Source organism: Musa acuminata, chromosome BXJ2-1, assembly GCF_036884655.1.
Source record: "Musa acuminata AAA Group cultivar baxijiao chromosome BXJ2-1, Cavendish_Baxijiao_AAA, whole genome shotgun sequence".
NCBI classification, from domain to species: Eukaryota; Viridiplantae; Streptophyta; class Magnoliopsida; order Zingiberales; family Musaceae; genus Musa; species Musa acuminata.
In genome coordinates this window covers 36,406,359-36,429,714 of record NC_088338.1, presented here as the reverse complement: position 1 = coordinate 36,429,714, position 23,356 = coordinate 36,406,359, and the positions used below count along the sequence as shown (strand labels likewise).

Below are 23,356 nucleotides of genomic sequence, written 5' to 3'. Positions count from 1 at the left end.
CTGCAAGGTACTCCTTGCAGTTCCTCTTCCAGTGCCCATCTTTACCACATTGGAAGCACTGGCCTTTGTCCTTTACTGGGTCTTTCTTAGCAACCTTTGCTTTACCTGGTTTGCCCTTGCCCTTTCCCTTCTTAAGGGACCTTTCTACTTTCCTTTTCTTTCTGGTCTCACCAGTGTAGAGAACTGACTTCTCTTTCTTAATAGTACTCTCTGCCTCCCTCAACATATTGAGGAGCTCTGGGAGAGTCTCCTTAAGCTTGTTCATATTAAAATTCATTATGAACTGTGAAAAGGAATCTGGTAGGGACTGAAGCACAATGTCCACACACAAGTTATCCTCTAGGACCATTCCTAGACCTGTGAGTTTCTCTATCCACTCAATCATCTTTAGGACTTGGTTCTGAACCGGTGTCCCCTCAATCATCCTAGCGCGGAAGAGGCTCTTGGATATCTCATATCGTTGAGTCCTTCCCTGTTCCTCAAACAATTTGCGGACATGTAGGAGAATGGATCTGTCATCCATCTTTTCATGTTGTCTCTGTAACTCAAGAGTCATAGAGCCCAACATATAGCACTGAGCAAGAGTGGAGTCATCAATATACTTCACGTAGCGAGCGATCTCATCCTCGTTTGCCCCTTCTTCGAGCGTAGGCATCACTGTATCAAGGACGTACAAGATTTTCTCCGTAGTGAGAACAATTCTCAAGTTACGGAGCCAATCCGTATAATTTGGACCAGTGAGGCGGTTGACATCAAGTATGCCACGTTAGGGATTTGAAAGCGACATTTTCTGAAAATAAAGATGCAGTAGAAATGAATAACATGAAGATTTTGCAAGAAATAAACTATCAAGATATGAACTTCTATCTTAATATGCTCCTACTATTTTACTAACGAGTCACGCGACACCCTCAGCACGTGAAACGGAAGTCTCCGGCAGACTTCTAGTGGGGATCAGGATCTAATCAGCATCTTAGTGTAACCTCGAGGGACTCGACCAATCACACTAAGCCTAAAAGGTAGGCAACTCTGTTAGGACTCTAGCTAGGAGAGTCCTAATTGAGAGGGACATTCATGTAAAAATGTTAGGACTTTAGCTAGGAGAGTCCTAATTGAGAGGGACATTCTGTTAGGACTTTAGTTAGGAGAGTCCTAATTGAGAGGGACATTCATGTAGGAGGTTTTTTCTTAGAGAAGAATTAGGAGTTGTAAGGGAATAGGAGTCTTGAGTAGGAGTCCTATTAGGAGTTGGTTAGAAGTAAGAGTCTTAAGTAGGAGTCCTATTAGGAGTTAGGGTTTAGAAGTCCTATAAATAGCCATGTATTCCTCCTCTTTTCTCAAGCAATAGATGAATCTTTTCTGCAGCCTTTGAGCAGCAACTTGGAGGGAGGAACCCCAATAGAGTTCCAAGGAGGCCGATCCCCTAAAGAGATCAACCCCAAGTTTAGAATCTGTAAGGGTTCTAACACCTGGTATCAGAGCAGCGTTCTTGGCGTCTCGCTGCCCTTCCACAGCCATCCATCAACCCTCCACAACCACCCAAAGCAATTCTCACAATTGCTTAAAAGATCGTCGCCGAATTCCTCCATCATCTCCACCACCATGGATCATCCTTTGATCTCCCCGTGAATTGTAACAGGTTTTGGTTTTCTACCTTACTGCTACTGCAACTTAGTTATCTTTATTTGAAAATCCCAAAAAAAATTATTCCTATATTGCTGCATAAACTTTTCATCATAAAGTTTTCATCTCTACGACGAAAGATACATTGCAGAATTCCAACCGTATAGCATTATCTGTTTGATCTTGCTACTATGTTTTTTCTATCCAAATCTTCACAAAATTTTATGACATCTTTGACACTTCCTAACAGCAGATTTCCCTTTGGTTTTGTCAAAAAATTCTCAATATAAACCATTGATATTTTACATCTAATCTGCTATACTTGAAAATCTGCACCGTAAAATTTCAGCCGCATAGCACTGATTGTTTGATCTTGATACTACGTTGTTTCTATCCAAATCTCTACGAAATTTTTATGATAGCTTTGACACTTCCTAATAGTGGATTTCCCTTTGGTTTCATCAAAAAATTCTCAATATAAACTTCTGATCTTTTACGTCCAATCTGCTATACTTAAAAATCTATGCTGCAGAAAATTTCAGCCGCATATTGTTGCCTTAACCCATCTATTTGCAATCTTTTTTGAATGAAATTTCTTATACACTTTATAGATCATCTTGGCTTCCATCTAAGATTGATCAATTGAGGAATTCATCTCTAAAACCGATTTTTGTGTTGCTATAAATTTTCATCGTAAACTGCTGAAATTTTTCGACGAGAATTCTGCTATCGCAACTTGCACCAATTTCCTTGCTGTTATACTGCCGAAATTTTCTTGATTAAATTAGTCATCCTTGCTGTCATATAAACTGTGATTTTGCTATCAATTCCCTCCTCAATTCTCTCAAGTTTTTGGTGGAAATTACGTCGAGAAACCGCTGTTTCTTCAACGACAATTCTGCTCTTACAAGACAGCACATACTTGCTGCAACTTCCACTGATTTCTCTCAAACCTTTGCTGCCATCTACCACAGATCCAAAACTTTCATCCACAGCCCTAAAATTCCACCAAACCACACCCTCAAACTGCACCCAAAACAGCCACAAAACAAGCCTAAATCGTAGCCTACATCCACCGATCCACCAACCCTTTCGACCATCACTTCTCTCTTTAACCTGGCAACAAAAGAGAGATCTTAACATCATAGATTTGGAGGCATATACTATGGCATCTAAGGAGGCAATCGATGCTAAATTCGAAGCCTTGGAGGTGCGAATGGAGGATAAGATTCGGACGCTCTTTACCGAACTCAGATTGGGCCGACTACTAAGCCCGAAAAAATCATATCACGGAGAGAGCTTTGCCCAATCGCACCAGGCCTAAAGAGATGAGTTCCAAGGGAGGGGAGGCTCTATGATCGATCCCAACTATCCACGCATAAGGGTGGACTTCCCTAGATGGGAAGAAGGAGACCCGATTGGTTGGATCTTGCACGCGGAGCGATATTTTCGGTACCATAAAACCGCGGATGCATCTATGGTGAAAATTACAGCTATACATCTTGAAGGGGATGCTATACAGTGGTTTGACTGGTTTGAACATACTTATGGAGTCCTTTCATGGCAACAATTCAAAGAAGGACTGCTGATCCGCTTCAGACCAACCGATTACGAGAATATTGACGGACAACTAGCAAAGATCCGACAAACCTCCACCATTCAGGAGTACCAAACCAGGTTTGAAAGGTTATCTAATCAAACTCTTGATTGGTCTCAAAAATAGCTATTGAGGACCTTTATTGAGGGATTGAAGCCGGAGATCCGAGGAGAAGTTAAAGCGCGACAACCGTACACGCTTATGGCAGCCATCTCTTTCGCACGACATCAAGAGGAGCAATTGAACCATGAAGCTCGAAGGACTAGAGTCACTCCTCAACCAGTAATATCGAAGCCCTTAGCCCCCCCTACTGTTGACCAAGTCCCTGCACCAAAAAGGTTGACAAGAGAAGAGCTTTAGGAGCGATCTGCGAAGGGGTTATGTTGGCATTGCGACGAGCCGTGGAGCCATGAGCATCGCTGCAGTAAAGGGAGACTTTTTATCATTGAACTAGTAGAAGAAGAGGTCATTGAACATCCAGAAGAGAGCATTGAACATAAAGAAGAAGATGCAGAAGAAGAGCCACAACCGACCGAAGTTACGGTACATGCACTAGCCGGCTACTCAAACCCGCAAATGATGAAAGTTGGAGGTCTTCTCAAACAACAACCGATCACTGTTTTCATCGACACGGGCAGCACTAATAATATCCTAAACAGTAAGGTTGCTATCCGAATGGCATTACCTATCGAGAATCATTGCAGGTTTGATGTTAAGGTCACCAACAGACGGATTTTGAAGTGTGATCGTAGGCACCCGCAGGAGAAACTATTGCTGCAGGACCAAGAGATAATTGCATATTTCTTCCTTCTCCCTCTTGATGATCATGAGGCCATGCTCAGAATTAAATGGTTGACAACATTAGGTGATTTTTCTTGGAATTTTATGAAACTAATTATGAAATTTTACAGTAAGGAGAAACAGGTGATATTGCACGGGAAACGTGGGGGCGACGTAACGATGATTTGCACACAACAAATGAAGAAGGTTTTGCATAAAGCATGCAGTGGCTTTTTGGTACAACTTGAGCAGCAAACTAAGGGAGAGCCAACAAAATTGGAAGATCCAAATCTACTTCCTTTGCTTGCTGAATTTTCAGATATATTTGACGAACTACGCAACCTACCTCCTACCCGTCGGCATGATCATTGTATAACGATTCTTCCAGGCCAATCTCCAGCAAATGCTCAGCCATATCAGTATCCACATCTCCAGAAGGATGAAATAGAAAGGATTATAAAAGAGATGCTCAAAACAGGAGTTATTCGGCCATGTTGTAGCCCCTACTCTTCACCGGTGCTCCTCAAACGAAAGAAGGATGGAATATGGCGATTATATGTTGATTACCGAACTCTCAATGGCATAACCATCAAGGATAAATACCCTATTCTAGTAGTAGATGAGTTACAAGATGAAAGGGAGCACAAATCTTCACAAAGCTGGACCTTCGATCCGGGTATCATCAAATACGAGTATGCGAAGAAGACATACCGAAAACCACCTTTTGAACACACAATAACCACTATGAATTTTTGCTTTCTTCAAAAGTAGGTGGAATATCTTGGGCATATCATATCAGAGGAAGGTGTGGCAGTAGACCCCTTCAAAATTGGAGCAATGCAAAATTGGTTGACCCCGAGGAACATAAAATTGCTACATGGCTTTCTGGGTTTAACAGGCTACTACTGCAAGTTCGTGAAAAACTATGGAGAGATCAGTGCACCACTTATTTCCTTTCTGAAAAAAGATGTCTTCCAATGGTCGGATAGATCCTCCGTTGCCTTCGACAAACTTAAGGCAGCCATGATGACGACGCCGGTGCTAACACTACCAGATTTTAACCGACCCTTCATTATTGAGGCCGACGCATCTGGAGTCGGAATTGGAGCAATTCTCATGCAAGATGGTCGACCACTCGCATACACTAGCAAGGCATTATCTCCCTCCCATCAAAATAAGTCAATATATGATAAGGAGATGCTCGCTATTGTGCGCGCAGCAATGAGGTGGAGACCCTACTTGATTGGTCGACGATTTCAAATTAAAACCGACCATAAAAGCCTCAAGTACTTTTTGGAGCGAAAGATATCATCCCCTGAGCAGCAAAACTGGGTAACAAAACTTCTTGGATTTGATTATGAAATAACTTACAAAAAGAGGAAAGAGAATGTTCTTGCAGATGCGCTTTCGCAGCTACCCGAGCAAGCTGAAGTTTTGGCCATTTCACTTCTGACCAGCGACTTCCTTGAGGATATTAAGATGGAATGGCAGGAAGATTTAGAGACTAGTAAGATTATAAAAAAATTAGAGGAAGCACCAAGCTCCGTAGCTCATTACAATTGGGACTCAAAAGAATTACACTATTAGAGTACTAAATTAAAAAGGAGTATGGCATATCACTCACAATCCGACGGCCAGACAGAAGTTGTAAATAAGTGCTTGGAGATAGCCCAAAGCCACCCACCAAATATGACTACCCAAGGAGGACTTCAGACTCAGCCAAGTGCTATTATTGATCGACGGATTATGACTCGACGACGACGATCCACTACTGAATTGCTAATACAGTGGGCAAACCTACTAACAGAAGATGCCACTTTGGAGAACTATGATGACTTGAAGATCAAATTCCCAAAATTCATGAATCGTTAGCCTCGAGGACAAGGCTGATTTGAAGAGGGTGGGTTTGTTAGGACTCTAGCTAGGAGAGTCCTAATTGAGAGGGACATTCATGTAAAAATGTTAGGACTTTAGCTAGGAGAGTCCTAATTGAGAGGGACATTCTGTTAGGACTCTAGCTAGGAGAGTCCTAATTGAGAGGGACATTCTATTAGGACTCTAGTTAGGAGAGTCCTAATTGAGAGGGACATTCATGTAGGAGGTTTTTTCTTAGAGAAGAATTAGGAGTTGTAAGGGAATAGGAGTCTTGAGTAGGAGTCCTTTTAGGAGTTGGTTAGAAGTAAGAGTCTTAAGTAGGAGTCCTATTAGGAGTTAGGGTTTAGAAGCCCTATAAATAGCCATGTATTCCTCCTCTTTTCTCAAGCAATAGATAAATCTTTTCTGCAGCCTTTGAGTAGCAACTTGGAGGGAGGAACCCCTATAGAGTTCCAAGGAGGCCGATCCCCTAAAGAGATCAACCCCAAGTTTAGAATCTGCAAGGGTTCTAACAAACTCTTACCGATCACAACTCCTTGTGATTCCTGTCCTGTTCGGCCTCCGAATCACCATGGCCTCGAGGGACTCAACCAACCATGATGCTCGGTTAAGTCAACACCTTCGTTACAAGATGAGTCTGATTTGATGATATACCCTCGAGGGACTCGACCAAGCATACCATGCCCTCAGGTCACCGGTGACATCTCTATGTTGTAAGCAAGATAGCGAATCACGATATAGGTGAGTATCGAGGGACTTAACCAACTCAACCTACACCGGGAATCGGTTCCTACTCATAACGATGGCAGGCCACGTGCGTCAATCGAATTGCCTCACGTTTACCGACTTAATATTATCGAGAGATGTTTCTATGATTTGGTCTCCTAATATGACATGTAACACATATACATATTTAATATATATCTACATCGCATGCAAATATATATACATATCTAGTATGTGTATAAGCAATCACACCAGATGATCATGGACCACAACCTAATATGATTAGGCCCGAGCCAGTAGACCTAATCACTCACATCAAGATCTATGTGTGCAACGGTGCATCTCCATGCCCTGTGATCTTCCATCTCGTCCTCGTCGGTTCCGTCGACATCTTGATACATCTTCATGCATCACGATCGTCCGTCTCGTGGGTCTCGCTATCGCATCCATGCTCCCGCTGCGCCTCCTCATGTGATTACAACTTAATCATAGGCACGCAGGCCTGACAATAAACGAGAAATATAATAGAGGCTCGCAGACCTCAATAATAATAATCACAAGTACACACATCACACGGTCCATGATCATCCGTCCACACATCATACATCACATGTATAAATAATCATCATCATGTAGGACTACTAGATAATAATAAAAATAATAATCAACTAAACCTTTTAATTAATTAATATTTTATGAAATCAGTGATAGGTAAGGAATTTCTCAATTCCTAAGGGTATTTTCATAATTTGGACAAAAGACAGAAACTAGAATTTCTCAAATTCATAGGGGCAAAATTATCTTTTTGCCCAAAACCCTAATTCCCTCTTACTGTTGTCGCTGCCGCCACCCTGCTGGCGGCGGCCTGTGCGGCAGGGCGAGGGCGCTGCCCTCGCTTGCAGGCAGCACGCCCGCTGGCGGCGCTGTCGCTGCAGGTGGGCGCCCCCGCGGGCGCCGCCGCCACTGCGGGCGGTTTTGCCGGTGGGGCAACGCCCGCAGGCGGTGCTGTCCCGCCGGGCGACCACCCCTGTGGAAGGGGTTTCGCCCGCGGGAGCAGCGGCGATAGGCGCCGCTGCCCTGCGGCATCTCACCCCGCGGGAGAAGCGGTCGCAGGTGCCTCTACTTGTGGGCTGGCAGCCCCGCTGGACGCAAGCCTGCTGCAACCAGGCCGCCAGACGGCTGCTGCAGATGCAGCCCCTATGCTGCCCGCCTTCGAATGCGCTACATGCACGCAGATCGAGGGCAGCAACTATTGTTGCCCTTCCTTGTTTTTGCGTCAACGATTTTGACGTCAAAATTCTTCCTAAACACAACACACGCAGTTCAAAACCAATCATTCGCACGAACAACCTGGCTCTGATACCACTGTTGGGAAATCTTGAGGGCGATATCACATGTGCAGCGGAAGAACAAAAAAACAAAATCTCCGATTCCCAAAAAGATGTTCGTCGTCATGCGAAGATTGGTGCGCAAAATCCGCAAAACTCAAAACTGCGTATAGAGTAGATTATGTTACCTAGGGAGATCGTATATCCCTGTTTCCTTGCAGATCCTTAGGAGAGAGTGAATGAGGTCAAGCGTCCTCCTCTTTGGCGGTGATCCACACAGTAGGGTTGCGACGATGCTCCTCAAAACTCCAGGCCTGCTCTGAGGTGGAGAGGGAGAGGAGAATAGGAAAGGCAAGCAAAGGCTCTAGCCTTTGAGGCTTTGAATCCCTCCTATTTATAGAGATCCCCTGTCAAACCCTAATGGGTCCTCCCCTAGTGGGTATTAGATCTGCATCCAATAAGACAAGGGCTCCGTTGGATATCTCATATCTGAACCTCTACTGATCGCAATGCCTACCATATGTGTGTGACCCTCTAGGCCCAATATCGAGCTGGCCGTGAGTCATACCTGTCAGAACTCCTTCTAACTCAGTGAATTATTATCTCTGTAATAATTCACTTGACTCATCGACTACGGAAGTACTAGGTCACTACGCCGTAGTCCCCAGACGATACAGGGGAATCCAATCCATTGGACCTATCTGTCCTCAATTACCGTGTACCTATAGTCCCTCATCCATCTAATATCCCAGAGACCGTATATCGAGCATGGTGCTGTCAGACCCATACGGTTTCTACTCGAGTCTCGCTCTAATCGGATTCTCCCGGAGAACTCTTTCTCTCTCAACCCGAATGACCCTGGCTAGGGATTCGTCTGAGCAAGAACACATGGGATATTCCTCTTATGACGCCGAGAGTGGATGATCCTCTATCGACACTCAATAGCCCTCGTAAGGTCGACTACTACTCCCAATGACCAGCTGTACTAGATCTGGGACAGCCAAACCTATAAGTCTGGTATCAAAGAGTGGAGCACTCATACAGGACATCCTTGGTGTCTCAAGTCTAAGGACCAGATACACCACTAGGACTACGGAATCGCTGTCTGACAATAAGGCATCATCAACCATCCAGCATTCCATAAGCGGATCAATCAGTGAACTTATTCTCCAATGAGCACCTATACTGTATCCCTAATGTCCCTACATAAGCAGCTATGAGACCAACTGCATCCATCATATGGATGGGTATACAGCACACTAGTCTGTCCGGTTATCACGATGTCCCTCTCGAGTAACCTATGACTGGGATTATTTAGGATATGTGTTTAAAGGTGAATCGATCTCATTATCATGATCTCATCACGATCCGATTCCCATTGCACAAATCCAAGGACATCACAATATATGTATGCATTTATGCAATAGTTATAAAGTGATATACACCAAAATATAATAAGCAAAAAGATTCTGTATCAAGTCACATGTGCCATCACTCACGTGATTGGCTTGTTGGGCACCTATGACTAGCAGTGCCTACAAGCGCGCCCGCAACGACGATCGACCAAAAGAGGGGTGTCGCTCGTGGGGACAACGTTGCCCTTAGGGGCACCCGCCCACGTGGGTGCCCACCTGCAACAGCAGCGCCGCCCGTGCCCCCGGTCTGCGAGGGCGCCCACCTACAGCGACGGCGCCACCCGTCGCACAGGCCGCTGTCGGCAGGTGGCGACGACCGCAGCAAGCAGGGAGAAGAGAGCGGTTATGGTTTTCTGGGCAAAAGATAGTTTTGCCCCTTAGAATTTTAGAAATTTCAGATTCTGTCCTTTGTCCAAATTATAAAATTAACCCTCAAAATTCAAAAAAAATTTTACATGTCCCTGATTTGAGAAAATATTAATTAATCAAAAAGTTTAATTTATTATTATTTTTATTATTATCTAGTAGTCCTATATGATAATGTTGTGTGCATGTGATGTATGATATGTGGACGGATGATCATGGGATATGTGATATGTGTGCTTATGACTATTATTATTGGGGCTTGCAAGCCTCTATTTTATTTTTCGTTTATTGTTGGGTCTGCATGCCTATGATTAAGTTGTAATCACACGAGAAGGCATAGTAGGAGCGTGGATATGATAGCGGGACCTACGAGACAGACAATCGTAATGCATGGAGATGCGTCGAGATGTCGACGGAACCGACAGGAATGAGATGGACGATCATAGGGTATGGAGATGCATCGCTACACACATAGGTCTTGATTTGAGTGATTAGGCCCATTGGCTCGGGCTTGATCACATTAGGTAGTGGTCCATGATTATCTAGTATAATTGCTCATGTGATGTGTAATCGTTTATACACCTACTACACATGTATATATATATATTTGCATGCGATGTAGATATATATTAAATATATTTGTGTGTGACACATTACATTAGGAGACCAAATTATCAAGCTCCCCTCTTTCGATAATATTAAGTCGGTAAATATGAGGCAAATAGATTGATACACATGGCCTTCTATCGTTATAGGTAGGATCGATTCTCGATGTAGGTTGAGTCCCTCAAGGCTTACCTATATTATAATTCTCTATCTTGCCTATGATATAAAGATGTCACCGATAACATGAGGACATGGTATACTTGGTCGAGTCTATCGAGGGTATATCATCGAATCAGATTCATCTTGTAACGATGGTGTTGACTTAACAGAACATCATGGTTGATCGAATCCCTTGAGACCATGGTGATTCGGAGGTCGAATAGGATGAGAATCACAAGGTGTTGTGATCGGCAAGAGTTGCCTACCTTTTGGGCTTAGTGTGATTGGTTGAGTCCCTCGAGGTTACACTAAGACACTGATTGGATCCTGATCTCTACTAGAAGTCTACCGGAGACTTCCGTTTCACATGTTGAGGGTGTCGCGTGACTCGCCAATAAATTAGTGGGAGCATATTAAGATAGAAGTCCATATCTTGATTGTTTATTTTTGTAAAATCTGCATGTTATTTATTTTTACTACATCTTTATTTTCAGAAAATATTATTTTCAAATCCCTTACGTGGCATACTTGATATCAATTGCCTCACTGGTCCAAATTATATGGATTGGCTTTGTAACTTAAGAATTGTTCTCACGGTGAAGAAAATCATGTACATCCTTAATACAGTGATGCCTACGCTTGAAGAAGGGGCAAGCGAGGATGAGATCACTCGCTACATGAAGTACATTAATGACTCCACTCTTGCTTAGTGTTACATGTTAGGCTCCATGACTCCTGAGTTACAGAGACAACATGAAAAGATGGATGCCAGATCCATTCTCCTACGTGTCCGCAAACTGTTTGAGGAACAGGGAAGGACTCAGCGATATGAGATATCCAAGAGCCTATTCCGTGCTAGGATGACCGAGGGGACACTGGTTCAGAATCATGTCCAAAAGATTATTGAGTGGATAGAAAAACTCACAAGTCTAGGAATGGTCTTAAAGGATAACCTGTGTATGGATCTTGTGCTTCAGTCCGTACCAGATTCCTTTTCACAGATCATAATAAATTTTAATATGAACAAGCTTGAGGTGACTCTCTCTAAGCTCCTTAATATGTTGAGGGAGGGAGAGAGTACTATCAAGAAAGAGAAGCCAGTTCTCTACACTAGTGAGACCAAAAAGAAAAGAAAAGTAGAAAAGTCCCTTAAGAAGGGCAAGGACAAGGGCAAACCAGGTAAAGCAAAGGTTTCTAAGAAAAACCTAGTAAAAGACAAAGGCCAGTACTTCCATTGTGGCAAAGATGGGCACTAGAAGAGGAACTACAAAGAGTACCTAGCAAAGAGGGCAAAATAGAAGCTTGGAGAAGCTTTAGGTACATTTATGATCAGTCTTTATTTGTTAGACTCTTATAATAATACATGGGTATTGGATACTAGTAGTGCTTATCATATTTGCAATTCGTTGTAGGTTCTAGCAAAACCCAGGTGATTGGTGAGAGGTGAGATGGACCTCTAAATGGGCAATGGAGCAAAAGTTGCTATGGTAACTATTGGCGAAGTCGTCGTATATCTATCTGGTGGAGCTATTATTGCATTAGATGCATGCTATTTTGTTTCTTTTATTATCAAAAATATTATTTCCATTTCATGTTTGATAGTTAGTGGATATAAATTAGTTTTTGAGAACAATGGTTATTCAATATTATTAGATGATAAGATCATCACGAGAGGAATATTGCATAATGGTTTATTTGTGCTACATACTGCTCCACATATCATGAATATAAGTGTGTCTAAGGGGAGAAGAGATGAGGTGAACAGTGCATACAAGTGGCATTATAGGCTAGGTCAAATCCATGAGGGAAGGATTCAAAAATTGCTAAAGGATGAATATCTAGATCCATTCGACTATGAGTCATATGTAACTTGTGAGTCTTGCCTTCGTGGAAAACTAACTAACTCTCCATTTAGTGGAACTAGAGAGAGAGCCACTAAGCTGTTGAAACTCATACATAGTTATGTATGTGGACCTATGTCAACATATGACCTTAGTGGTTACTCCTACTTCATTACCTTTACTGATGATTTCTCAAGGTATAGACATGTGTACTTAATGAAGTACAAGTTCATGGCCTTTGAGAAATTCAGAGAGTATAAGAATGAAAGTTGAGAACCAAATTGGAAAGTGTATCAAGACTCTTTGATCAGATCAAGGAGTTTAGTACTTGAGTACAGAGTTTACCCAATTCCTCAAGGACCATAGGATTCTATCCCAATGGACACCTCTTTGTACACCTCAGCTCAATGGTATATTTGAAAGGAGGAATTATACACTATTAGATATAGTGCGGCCCATGATGAGTTTCGCTGAACTATCTATCTCATTTTGGGAATATGCCCTAGAGACCGTGGCTTACCATCTGAACAGAGTTCCAACTAAGTCGGTTGAAAGTAATAAGCAAGTAAATCAGTTTGTAATATAAATGAAAAGTATGAAAGAAATGCAAACTAAGTTTTATAGTAGTTCGATCTTTAAGGCCTATATCCACTCCCGATTCCTCTTTACTCGAGGCCACCAACTTCAACTACCCTTTTACACTCTTTCTCCTTTTGATAGGCTTAGGAGAGAACCTTTATAACCTCTCTTTCTTAGACATCACTTCTCCCTTTAGATGAACTTCTAAATACTAAGAAGAAGTGATCCTACACTAAAAGAGAGATTACAACATTACTTTCTCAAGAATATTTGTCCTCTTTCTATTCAATTCGTGCTACTCCATGTAGAAATAGCTGGGGTATTTATAGACCCTAAATGACTTTGAAATTGGAGCCAAAAAGGTCTTATCCCGGATTTCCCAAGTCCTAGCGGTACCATTGCCTATGTTGGGCGGTACTACTACCTGTAGCATTGACACTAGGCGGCCATAGCCTAGTTTGGTGGTACCACCGCCTGACATAGTCTAGGAGACTATGTTTGGGCGGTACCACTGCTTGACACTCGACAGTACCACCGCCCAGTCTGGCGGTACTACCGCTTGACACAATCTCAGAGATTGTGTCTTGGAGACTAAGCCTTTGGTGGTGCCACCATCTGGACTGGTGGTGCCATCATTTGACGTAACTTTTGGGTCACTAAATGGGCCTTTCTCTTGGCATAAATAGCCCAAATTCGAGCCCAGTTGGCCCCTAATTAAGTTGACCTATTTACATTTTTAAACTAATATAATTAGAACTAAAACTACTTCAATCTATATAATTATTATAAAGCATTAATCAGATGTTGTCCGACATATCACTAGGTCATTCCGTGCTTCGTCCGACCCTTCACGCATTGTCCTCTCCTTCGGCATATTGCCCAATTGGCATGTTGTCTTCCTGCAATATCCAATCTCCTTGGCGCAATGTTTGATCTTCTTGGCCCGATGCCCGAACTCATGGCACAATGCCTTCTACTGACACGTCGACTGATCCTCTAGCCCGACGTCCAATCTTCTAACATGTTCCACTTTGTCCCAACATTGATTTTTTCTACTTTAATTGTCTCTTTATAATCGAAGCTAGTCCGGCGTTACTCAAAACATAGATTAGATCATAAAAGCTATTAATTAGTTTCATCATTAAAATCCGAGATTTAACAATCTCCCCCTATTTGATGATGATAACCAATTGACGATGGAGTTTAAACCAAACTCCCCCTTTTAATATGGTATAATTTTAATCATAATTTCAAAACATCATTATCATATCTTCTCCCCCTTTATCATCAACAGAAAGGAGAAGTGCATCTAGCAATTTTTTAGACTTACAAACTAGCAAGATAACAAGTTTAGAATATGCAAGCTAGCAAGTTTTTCACATATGAAATTAGCGAAATTTTTGCATCCTTTGATATGTGCAAGATAGCCTATTTTTGCATCTTCTTGAAATATGCAAGCTAGCAAACTTTGCTTTTCTTTTGAGATGAGCAAGCTAGCAAATTTTAGAGATGTACAAGTTTAGCAATATTTGTTTTTCTTTTGTAATGTGTAAGTTAGCAATTTTGCTATTCTTAAAATGTGCAAGCTAGCAAGTTCTTTACTTTCCTTTGAAATGTGCAAGCCATCAATTTTTCTCCCCTTTTATCATTGTCAAAAAGAAGGGAAGAATATAATATTATAATTCTTTTCCATTTACATCAATTTTTAGATCATGACAAAAATAAAGTATTATTCTTATTTCAATATGGCATATTGAAATAAGGTATCATTTCATAAAATGATAATTATTGACTTTCACATCATTTCATCAAAAAATCATAAGTATTACATACATCATTCCAAACCATAAATATTTCAAATCATGATGGTATTAAAATTTCAAATTACATTACATCCTACCATGCATTATCATAACTTCTCATTTATATGCATCAACATAATATCATGAGCATTTCATGCATAATTTCATATCATCACATGAAAATTATCAAAAAAAAATTAATTGGGTGATTAGATATACACTTCATGAATATAAGGAAGTCATGAACCAAATTTCAAATTATGAATATAAAAAAATAAAAAAAATTATGATTCTTTTTAGATGACTCAAATAGCGAAAAGAAGAATCATAGTAAATGATCTTGATTTATAAAAAATCTCATTGTTATAATTCCAAGAATTCATAAGAAAAATCATGATTTATTTAAATAATTCTCCTTTTTAGTAAATAGCAAAAAGAAATAAGGGAGTTCAAAAATAAGATCTTGATTCATAGAAAAATCTCAAGTATAAAATATCGAGAAATCAAGATTATGATTTAGATAAAAAAATATCTCAATCCATAAAATTTTCTTGTAAGAAATGCCAAGTCATTATCATTATCACTTTGGGCATGATACCAAATCATTAAATTTTCAAATCATCATTACTTAGGTATGCACGATACCAAAACATAGTTTCAAGTCTTCAATGTATAACATACATAATTTCAAGCCATTACAAACTATTATCAAGGTCATAGTTTGTTTGCATAAGACTCTTCTTTAGTAAATGGTAAGAACGAATCATCAAAGATAGAAAATATTTTGATTCTCATAAAAGATAGCTTAAGTAGAGAAATCAAAAGAAAGTTTATAATTTGGTTGGAAAATTTTCATTTAAATTCAATTTGTCAACTCTAAACTTATCCTTAAAATCACTTTTCTTAATTCAAGAGATAACACATAAAATAGATTCATCAATAAGAATCACTTGTTGAAAAATCGAAAAGCTTTAGAGATATTTTCAAGAAACATGCATTCTCTCCTTTTTGTTTCAATTTAAGTGATTTGATTTCATATAGGCATGCCCAAGTTTTTTTGATACGTCGATCGATCCTCTGGCCCAATGTCTTAATCTCTTGACATATTCCACTTCGGCCCAATATTGATTCTTCTTGTTTTAATTATCTTTTCATGATCAAAGCTAGTCCTATGTTACTCAAAACATAGATTAGATCATAAATGCTATCAATTGGTTTCATCATCAAAATCCGAGATTTAACAGATCACACACATATGGTAGATATTGCGACGAGTAGAAATTTGGATATGAGATATCCGTTGGAGCCCCTATCTTATTGGATATTCAATAAGCCCCTAAATTATTGGATCCTATGGATGAGATCTAATAAGAGATAATGAGAGATTCTTGGGTAGAGATCTACTAATCTAAGAGGCTTGGGTAGTTGGATGGAGATTCAATACTCAATAGAGCAGGATCCATTAGGGTAAGTTTATAGGGACCTCTATAAATAGGAGGAAACCAAAGGACTATAGGCAGACCCCTTTTGGCTATCATCTCCTATTCTCCTCTCCCCTTCTCCTCCTTAGCTAGCAACCCTTGTTTCGGGCATGTGGACTGTTGGCAAATCTAGGGCGACATCATATGTGCAGTGGAAGAATAGAAATAAAAAATATAGATTTCCTGTAGAAAAAAGGTTTCTTATCTTCGTGCAAACATTGGTATGCAAAACCCCGCGAAACTGAAAAACTACATATACATGAAAGATTGTGTTACCTAGGGAGATCGTATATCCCTAAATTCCTATAAATCTATAGGAGAGGATGAAGGAGCTCAAGTGTCTCCTCTCTAGTGGTGATTCATATGATAGGGGCTACGAAGACACTTCTCAAATCGCTGCACAATCCACCTCGTAACGCACACCTTGTAATCAAGAAGGGGCTATCCTTTCTTGCTGTCCAAACACCCCAAATAGGGGTTGCAGTTGAGGAGGAGAGGGAGAGAGGAGAATAGGAGGTGGTAGCCAAAAAGAATCTAGCATATGGTCCTTTGATTCCCTCCTATTTATAGAAGCCCCTATTAAGACTCTAGCTAGGAGAGTCCTAATTAAGTTTTATTGAAAGGGGCATTCATGTAAAACCAACCTACCTAGCCGACCCCTATTAAAGAGAGAAAGAGGTCGGCTAAGGATAGGATTAGTTTGGAGGTTGCTTCTTAGAGAAGCATTAGGAGTTGGAGTTTTGAGTAGAAGTCCTATTAGGAGTCTTGAGTAGGAGTCATAATTGAGTAGGAGTCTTGAGTAGGAGTCCTATTAGGAGTTGAGATTTAGAAGCCCTATGAATAGTTATGTATTCATCATCTTTTAATAAGAAATAGATTAATCCTTTTAGGAGCCTTTGAGTAGCAACTTGGCGGAAGGAACCCCTATAGAGTTCCAAGGAGGTCGATCCCCTAAATAGATCAACCCCAAGCTTAGAATCTACAAGGGTTCTATCATTTGGTATCAGGGTAGCATTCTTGGTATCTCACTACCCTTCCACAGCCATCCATCAACCCTCCACAACCTCCCAAAGCAATTCCCACAACTGCTTAAAAAATCATCGCTGAATTCCATCGTCATCTCCATCACCACAGATCATCCTTTGATCTCCCCGTAAATTGTAACAGGTTCTGGTTTCCTACCTTACTGCTATTGTAATTTAGTTATCCTTATTCAAAAATCCAGAAAAGTTGTTCCTATATTGCTGCATAAACTTTTTGTCATAAAGTTTTCATCTCTATGACGAAAGATGCACTGCAGAATTCCAACCGCATAGCACAATTTGTTTGATCTTGATACTATATTTTTTCTATCTAAATCTCTACCAAACTTTTATGACAGCTTTGACACTTCTTAATAGTAGATTTTCCTTTAGTTTCGTTAAAAAATTCTTAATATAAACCACTAAACTTTTATGTCCAAACTATAACACTTTAGACGTAAAAACCTACTATAATACATTTCTGTTATCCTCAATTTTTTTGAACATTCCACCACCCCATACCATTAACCCATCAACAGAAAAAAGACAAGGACATCTATGATCTATAGGCATATGCTATGGCTTCTCAAGATCCAATTGATGCCAAATTTGAAGCATGGAAATCTCGGATTGAATCGCGCTTGGAGGACAAATTGCATGTCTTATTTGCAGAATTTAGAATTAGACAACCATCAAGTCCAACCAAATTTCAGTGAGGAGAGGGTTTAGAGAGGGCTCCAGTGGGGTGGATTTCGCGTGCCAAATATTACTTTCGCTACTACCAAACATCGGATGATGCTATGGTGGAAATTGCTATCATCCACCTTGCAGGAGATGCTATTCAATGGTACAATTGGTTGGAATACAATCATAAGGCTCTAATATAGAATCAATTTAAGAACGCACTACTGAATCGTTTTAGACCTACGGAGTGTGAAAATATCGATGGCCAACTCGTAAAGATTCGACAAATCTCTATGATTCAAGAGTACCAAACCAGGTTTGAGAAACTATCCTACCTTGCTCATGATTGGACTGACCATCAATTGTTAGGAACAGTCATCGAAGGACTCAAGCCAGAGATAAAAGGGGAGGTTAAGGCACGGCAGCCCCATACCGTGACAGCTGCGATTTCTTTCACCCGAATATAAGAAAAATGACTCAACCAAGATGCTCGGAGGATGAGAACCTCTCCTAGGCCATGGCATATAAACCTCCTTCTGCTCCTAGTTGTCCTTCGCTACCAAAAAAATTGATAAGAGAAGAACTACGTGACCGATCAACAAAGGGTCTTTGTTGGCATTACGACGAGCTATGGAACCATGATGATCACTGCAAAAGGTGTCACCTCCTACCGATTGAACCTCTTGAAGATATAGAGGAGGAGGTCAGGAGCATGAGGAAGGTCATGGATAAAGAATAGTAGCCGGTTGATATTACGATGCATGCCCTTGCCGGTTACGCGAACCCGCAAATGATGAAAGCGGGATGACTTCTGAAGCAACAACCTATCATCATTCTTATTGACACCGGGAGCACTAATAATTTCATGAATAGCAAGGTTGCTGTCCAAATGGCCTTACCTATTAAGAATTGCAGCAGGTTTGACATTAAGATCACCAACGGATAAATTTTAAAGTGTGATTATAGGTGCCCGCGGGTGAAACTGTTCCTATAGGACCAAGAGATATTTGTAGATTTCTTCCTCCTCCCTCTTGATGATTATGAGGCTATGCTTGGCATAGAATGATTGATGACATTAGGTAATATTTTCTGAAACTTTGTGAAACTAATTATAAAATTTTATAGTAAGGGGAAACAGGTGATACTGCATGGGAAACATGGGGCCGACGTAACGACGATTTGCACACAACGAATGGAAAAGGTTATGCACAAAGCATGCATAAGTTTTTTAGTATAACTTGAGTAACAAACTAAGGGAGAGCCAATAGAATTTGAAGACCCAAACCTACTTCCTTTGCTTGCTGAATTTTCAGATATATTTGACGAACCGCGCAACCTACCTCATACCCGTCGGCATAATCATTGTATACCGATTCTTCCGGGCAAACCTCCAACAAATACTCAGTCATATCAGTATCTATATCTCGAGGAAATAGAAAGGATTGTAAAAGAGATGCTCAAAACAAGAGTCATTCAGCCAAGTTGCAACCCCTACTCTTCACTGGTGCTCCTCGTATGAAAGAAGGACGGAACATGGCGAATGTGCATTGATTACCGAGCTCTCAATGACATAATTGTCAAGGACAAATATCCTATTCCAGTAGTAGATGAATTGCTTGATGAATTAAAGGGATCACGAGTCTTCACAAAGCTGGACCTTCGATTCGAGTATCATCAAATACAAGTGCGTGAAGAAGACATACCAAAAATCATCTTTCGAACACATAATGACCACTACAAATTTTTGGTAATGCCCTTTGGTCTCATCAATGCTCCCTCCACCTTATAGAGCCTTATGAATGATATTTTCTGGAATTATCTTCGTAAGTTTGTGCTGATTTTTTTCAACGATTTCCTTATTTACAGCCCTTCTCTTGAAAGTCATTTTCAGCATGTATGACTTATTTTGACGATTTTGCGAGAACATATTCTTTTTATCAAAAAATCAAAGTACAGCTTTCTTCAATAGAAGGTGAAATATCTTGAGCATATCATATCAAAGGAATGTGTGACGTTTAACAGGGTACTACCATAAGTTCGTGAAAAACTATGGAAAGATTAGTGCACCCCTTACTTCCTTGCTGAAAAAAGATGCTTTCCAATGGTCGGACAAAGCCACCACCACCTTCGACGAACTTAAAACCGCAATGATGACAATGCCCGTACTAGCACTACACGACTTCGTTAAGACTTTTGTTATTGAAGCCGATGCCTCCGGAGTCAGAATTAGTGCTGTACTAATGCAAGATGCCCGCTCCCTAACTTATAATAGTAAGGCACTATCTCCTTCCCATCTCAGGATGACTGTTTATGATAAGGAGATGCTCGCGATTGTGTATGTGGTGACCAAATGGAGACCATACTTGATTTGATGACGCTTTTAAATCAAGACCGACTATAAAAAGACTAAAATATTTCTTGAAACTAAAGATATCTTCCCCCGAGTAGCAAAAATGGATAACAAATCTTATTAAATATGATTATGAAATAACTTGCAAAAATGGGAAAGAAAATATTGTTGCAGATGCGCTTTCACGGCTACCCGAGCAAGCTGAATTTTTGGTCGTTTCACTTCCGACCAGCAACTTCCTTGAGGATATTAAGAGGGAATGGTAGGAAAATTCGAAGACAGTAAGATCATAAAAAAATTGGAGGAAACACCAAGCTCCATGGCTCATTATGGTTGAGACTCAAAAGAATTGCACTATAAGGAACGCATTGTGCTTGTGCCAAATTCTACTTGCATAACGACCATCCTTCAAGAGATGCATTCCACACCTGCGGCCGGCCACTCTGAGTTCCTTAGAACTTATAAGAGAATTAAGCAAAATTTTTATTAGGTAGGGATAAAAAATATTATTGCTAAATTTATGGCACAATGTAATGTATGTCAACGACATAAAGGCGAGACAATGGTAAGTCCCGGAAAGCTGCAACCTTTACCCGTCCCGGACTTAATATGGATTGATATATCAATGGACTTCATCGAAGGGTTTCCCTCATCACAAGAAAAAGGTACAATTTTTGTCGTGGTGGATTGCCTTACAAAGTATACTAACTTTTGCATTATTCGTAATCCCTACATTACTTCTAGTATTGCTCAAATCTTTATGGAGAATATTGTAAAATTACATGGGATGCTAAGATCTATTATAAGTGATCATGATAGGGTCCTTACGAGCAGATTTTGGATAGAGTTATTCCAGATACAGGGCACTAAATTGAAAATGAGTACGATGTATCACCCATAAACCAATGGCCAAACTGAAGTGATGAACAGGTGCTTGGAAACATACCTTAGATGCTTCACCAATGACCAGTCAAAAGAGTGGACAAAGCGACTTCCCTGTGCCGAGTGGTGGCATAATACAACTTATCATTCATCCACAAAATATACTCCCTATGAGGCTATGTATGGCTGACATTCCCCTGTGATCCCAAAATATGTATTGGGCACCTCTAAAGTAGAATAAGTAGACAGGGAACTGCAGGACAGAGACAAAATACTGAAGTTGCTAAAAGATAATCTCACTATAGCTCAAGCAAGGATGAAACAACAATATGATCAACACAAAGGTGAAAGAAATTTTCAATAGGAGATTGGGTCTTCCTACGGCTCCAGCCATACAAGCAAACATAAATCCAGACCAGAGCATCTATGAAGCTTTCACATCGATTCTATGGACCCTACTAAATTTTGGAGCGCATTGGAGCGGTAGCATACAGATTGGACTTACTCGCCAGCTCCCGAATCCATCCAATCTTCCTTGTATAGTGTTTAAAGCTTAAGCTGGGACAAAACGAGACAGCCCAAAGCCATCTACTATATATGACTACCCAATGAGAACTCCAGACCTAGCTGAGTGCTATTATTGATTGACGGATCGTGACTCGATGACGACGATACACTACTAAAGTGCTAATACAGTTGACGAACATACCAGTAGAAGATGCCACTTGGGAGAAGTATGACAACTTGAAGATCAAATTCCCAGAATTCATGGATCGTAAACCTCGAAGACAAGGCTGATTTGAAAAGGGTGGGTTTGTTAGGACTCTAGCTAGGAGAGTCCTAATTAAGTTTCATTAAAAGGGGCATTCATGTAAAACCTACATAACCAACCCCTATTAAAGAGAGAAAGAGGCCAGCTAAGGATAGGATTATTTTGGAGGTTGCTTCTTAGAGAAGCATTAGGAATTAGAGTCTTGAGTAGGAGTCATATTAGGATCTTGAATAGGAGTCCTAATTGAGTAGGAGTCTTGAGTAGTCGTCCTATTAGGAGTTGGGGTTTAGAAGCCCTATAAATAGTCATCATCTTTTAACAAGAAATAAATGAATCCTTTAAGCAGCCTTTGAGTAGTAACTTGGAGGAAGGAACCTCTATAGAGTTCCAAAATGGCTGATCCCCTAAAGAGATCAACCTCAAACTTAGAATCCACAAAGGTTTTAGCAACCCCCTATCTACTTAACCCTAATGGATCCCTCCCTATTGCATATTGGATTTTCATCCAATTATCCAAGCCTCTTAGATTAGTGAGTCTCTCCCTAATAATCTCTTAGTAGTTTTTATTTGATTTTATCTATAGAATTTAATAATTTAGGGGCTTAATGTATGTCCAATAAGTTCAGGACTCTGACGGATATCTTATATAGAACAACCAAAGATTATTTTGAAAAGGACAATCAAAAATTATTTTGGAAACAAGGCAATAAACATGAGCCATGGTTTAAAAACTTCCATTACTTTCATAACTTGTCTTATCACTTTAATAACCAGCAGGCAAACAACAACTAAATTCCGTTGCCCATCAGTCGAGCCATTGGAGGAGGAAGGCCGACTCAAAGACGCTTCTGGTGTAAAGCAACGGCGCCGCACTCTCGCCCTCCTCCAGCGAAGTCAATAAATCGCGCACCGCATTGAAGTACCTGGCATGGTTGAAGCCGGTTATCGTACGGTTGACCCTCAGCAGCAGAGGGCTCAACGGGGCCCGGTCGAGGCACACGTAGATCTCATCCGCCGGGAACCGTCGGTCGACGGCGAAGGGCGAAGGCCGCGAAGTAAGACGCACCAGGTCAAGCCGCACGGCGGAACGAGACGATGGTTCGCAATACTCGACCATCATGAGGCTCCTCACAACGAGCATAAAGTCGGCGTAGGCTACCCACCGATGAGCCGCAGCGATGCTCAGGGCCACGGTCGGGTGGTAGCCTTGGGCGCCGGGAGGAGGAGGCGAGGTTGCCTCCCGTATCCCCCGAGGAACGACAGAAAATAGTCCCCATCCTCCGTCGTCGTCAGTGTCCATCGGAGAGGGTGGCACAAGGTCGAGGAAAAGGAAGTATGGAAGGCTTGTGATGGGAGACAAAGGGTAAATAGGAGCACCAAGGACGTGGAAGTTTGGTGGTCTTCACACGATACATGGCCTTTGTGATAAACGAACGGACCAACGAAGACTTTTGCGAGGCACCAACCA

The 23,356-nt window shown here is 41.0% G+C and overlaps 1 protein-coding gene across 1 annotated transcript in view; it reads left to right on the top strand.

The window, feature by feature from the left end:
* LOC103988689 (zinc finger protein WIP6-like) overlaps positions 1-20,256 on the top strand; it is a 100,066-nt gene extending 79,810 nt beyond the window's left edge. The window contains exon 3 of the mRNA XM_065091784.1: positions 19,907-20,256. Coding sequence (XP_064947856.1) covers positions 19,907-20,256 — 350 coding nt within the window. The remainder of the gene's footprint in view (positions 1-19,906) is intronic.
* The last annotated feature ends 3,100 nt before the right edge of the window (positions 20,257-23,356 follow it).